We start from the raw sequence: 2,306 nt of genomic DNA on the forward strand, positions 1-2,306 counted from the left end.
TCCCTCCCTCCCTCTCTCTCTCTCTCTCGCTCTCGCTGCAGCGGCCCTCTGCGCTCAAGCCCCCCCGAGCGCCGAGGCTCGGGTGCTCGCAAAGAGTTGCACGTTGGGTTGCGTGCTCTGCAGTTTAACACACGTACGAACTGAGGCCCACCACGCTGCGCGTCTACTCGCCAAACCCTGCCGGCCACGCCAAAAGGGGGCACGCCCCCTCTGGGCGCCTCTCACGTTCTTTGAGTCTGGCGCCTGCGCTCTTGCGCTCGCACAAGCCACACACTCACAGTTGACGGCGAGCCATTCGCGCTCGTCTACGTATTTCGGCAGTGCGACGATGGTCTTGAAGCTGCCCTTGATGAGTGCGCTGCGTATGAAGGGGTTGCACATGTAGAGGGCCTTTCCCGGTGTGCTACTGCCGGGCGAGGCAGGGGCGTAGGCGGCGAGCGCGGCGTCGGAGCCCGAGCCGGAGCCGGAGCCGGAGCTGAAGGGCAGCGAGGGGTGCGTGGGCGACTTCTTGGGCCGAGAGGCACGCCCCATGGAGCGGAAGAAGGAGGACATGGCGGGGGCGGGATGGTGGTGGTGGTGGTGAGGAAGCAAGGGGCTCGAGAGGCGCGTGCCACTCGCGGCAGTCGCACGCGTCGAGACAAGCAGCGCCGCCGCGCTGCTGGCCCCTGCTGCGCCCAGCTGATGGAGGTGGCGCGTGCGTGGGAGCACCACGTGATGGGCCGGGGGGAGCGTGTGCTGGTCGGTGTCAGTCTAGTGTTGGGCGGCGTGCGTGCTTGTTCCTTCATTGCTCCCTCACCACCACCACTCGCCTCGCCTGCGCCATGTCCGACGACGCCCTCTTCACGCTGCAGTCGCACTTCCATCGCGGCGCCTACGTCTCTGCGCTCTCCCTCGCCTCCTCCTCCGACGCCTCGCTCTCCTCTTCCCCTCGCGCAGCCCTCTACGGCGCCCGAGCCGCGCTGGCGCTCAATGACGTCTCCAGTGCCCTCTCTCTCCTCTCCTCCTCGCCCCCCAGCTCCGCAGCCAAGGCACTCCGCTCCCTCGTGCGCTTCACCCAGGCCAATCAGCTCGCCGATGAAGGCGCAATGGAGAGCGCGATTGGCGAGATGGAGCAGATCAAGGATGAAGTAGTGGTGGGCGAGCCGGAGGAATATGTAGTCGACATCGCCCTCGCCACGGCCCTGGCACAGGTGCAGCGCTACGAAGAGGCACTCATTCATCTGGGCGTCGGAGAGGGACGCAAGGAGATCGAGTGGTGCGTATTTCGCGAGAGGGCGTGGCTGCGGTGAGTATTCTGGGGCGCTGATGAGCAAAGATGGGCACACAACAGCACGGCATTGGCAGCAAACATTCTGCTGCGCATCCATCGCGCCGACTTGGCACAGAAGGAATATGCCGCCGCTCGGCAATGGGCAGATGACTCGCTTCTCATCCAAGTACGTTTGTCGTCCCCCCCCCCCTTCCCTTCTCCTCTGCTCACTTCCCTCCCCCCTCCCCCCGGGGCAAAACTCATCAAGTTGATCGAAGCCTACCTGGGCCTGACGTCGGGCGGGCGTGCCGCTCAGCAGGCCTACTACGTGTACGACGAACTGGCGGCGGACCCGGCATACGTCGCCAGCGCCACGGCCGTGCCGGCACTCGTGGGCAAGGCCGTCGCCATGCTCGTGCAGGGCGATCGCAAGGGCGCAGCAGAGACGCTGATGCTGGCCAAGGGCTTGGTGAGTTGTTGTTTGTTTGTTTGCCCCCCCCCCCCCCCCCCCCCCCCCCCCCACGCGGGTGCCGCTTGCCACGCTTCACTGCCCTTCCGCCTTACCTCTCCCTTGCTCCTTGTGCATCTTGCGCGTTGCTTCCTTCCCGGGAGCTTCCAACGCCTCCCTCTTTCTCGCCTTATTCCCTGCCTCCCTTCTCCCGCGCACGCATAGCGTGGGGCTAGCCAACATCTCATAGATGCTGTGTTGCTGACGCCCAGCCCCTCCCCCTCCCCCCCCCGCGCGGCAACAACAACAACGAAACACACAGGCAGCTGCGCGCCGCCGCGCCCACGCACGAGCTGCTGGCGCGGCACGATGCGGCAAACGAGGCGTTTGACGCGGCCCTCTTGCGGCGCGAGGTCGAGGGCGTTTCGCTCGGCGCTTGAGCTTGAAGCTTGGCAGGCTTTGTAAGGGGGCGGCAACACACAAGCGAGGTGACGAGGTTGAGAGGTTGAGAGGTTCGACGACCGAAGAATGAGTTCCATGCATTGTATCAGTGACGCTGTTGTTGAATGCAAGGCGACGAACGGAACGCAACACGCTATGATCGTTACT

General features: G+C 65.0%; 2 protein-coding genes across 2 annotated transcripts in view; one reads left to right on the plus strand and one right to left on the minus strand.

Moving 5' to 3' along the window:
- FA09DRAFT_311442 (hypothetical protein) overlaps positions 1-582 on the minus strand; it is a 2,965-nt gene extending 2,383 nt beyond the window's left edge. The window contains exon 1 of the mRNA XM_025740663.1: positions 279-582. Within this exon, the coding sequence (XP_025596053.1) occupies positions 279-552 (274 nt within the window). The 5' untranslated portion in view covers positions 553-582. The remainder of the gene's footprint in view (positions 1-278) is intronic.
- A 239-nt stretch (positions 583-821) lies between these two features.
- Positions 822-2,137, plus strand: FA09DRAFT_326454 (hypothetical protein; the record flags this gene model as incomplete). The annotated part of the gene is made up of 4 exons (XM_025741214.1): positions 822-1,285; positions 1,331-1,436; positions 1,518-1,718; positions 2,024-2,137. 4 exons carry the CDS (start codon positions 822-824, stop codon positions 2,135-2,137), a joined length of 885 nt encoding a protein of 294 aa, XP_025596054.1.
- Positions 2,138-2,306: the final 169 nt, after the last annotated feature.

The sequence above is a fragment of the Tilletiopsis washingtonensis genome, assembly GCF_003144115.1.
Source record: "Tilletiopsis washingtonensis strain MCA 4186 unplaced genomic scaffold FA09scaffold_20, whole genome shotgun sequence".
In the NCBI taxonomy this organism is placed as follows: Eukaryota; Fungi; Basidiomycota; class Exobasidiomycetes; order Entylomatales; genus Tilletiopsis; species Tilletiopsis washingtonensis.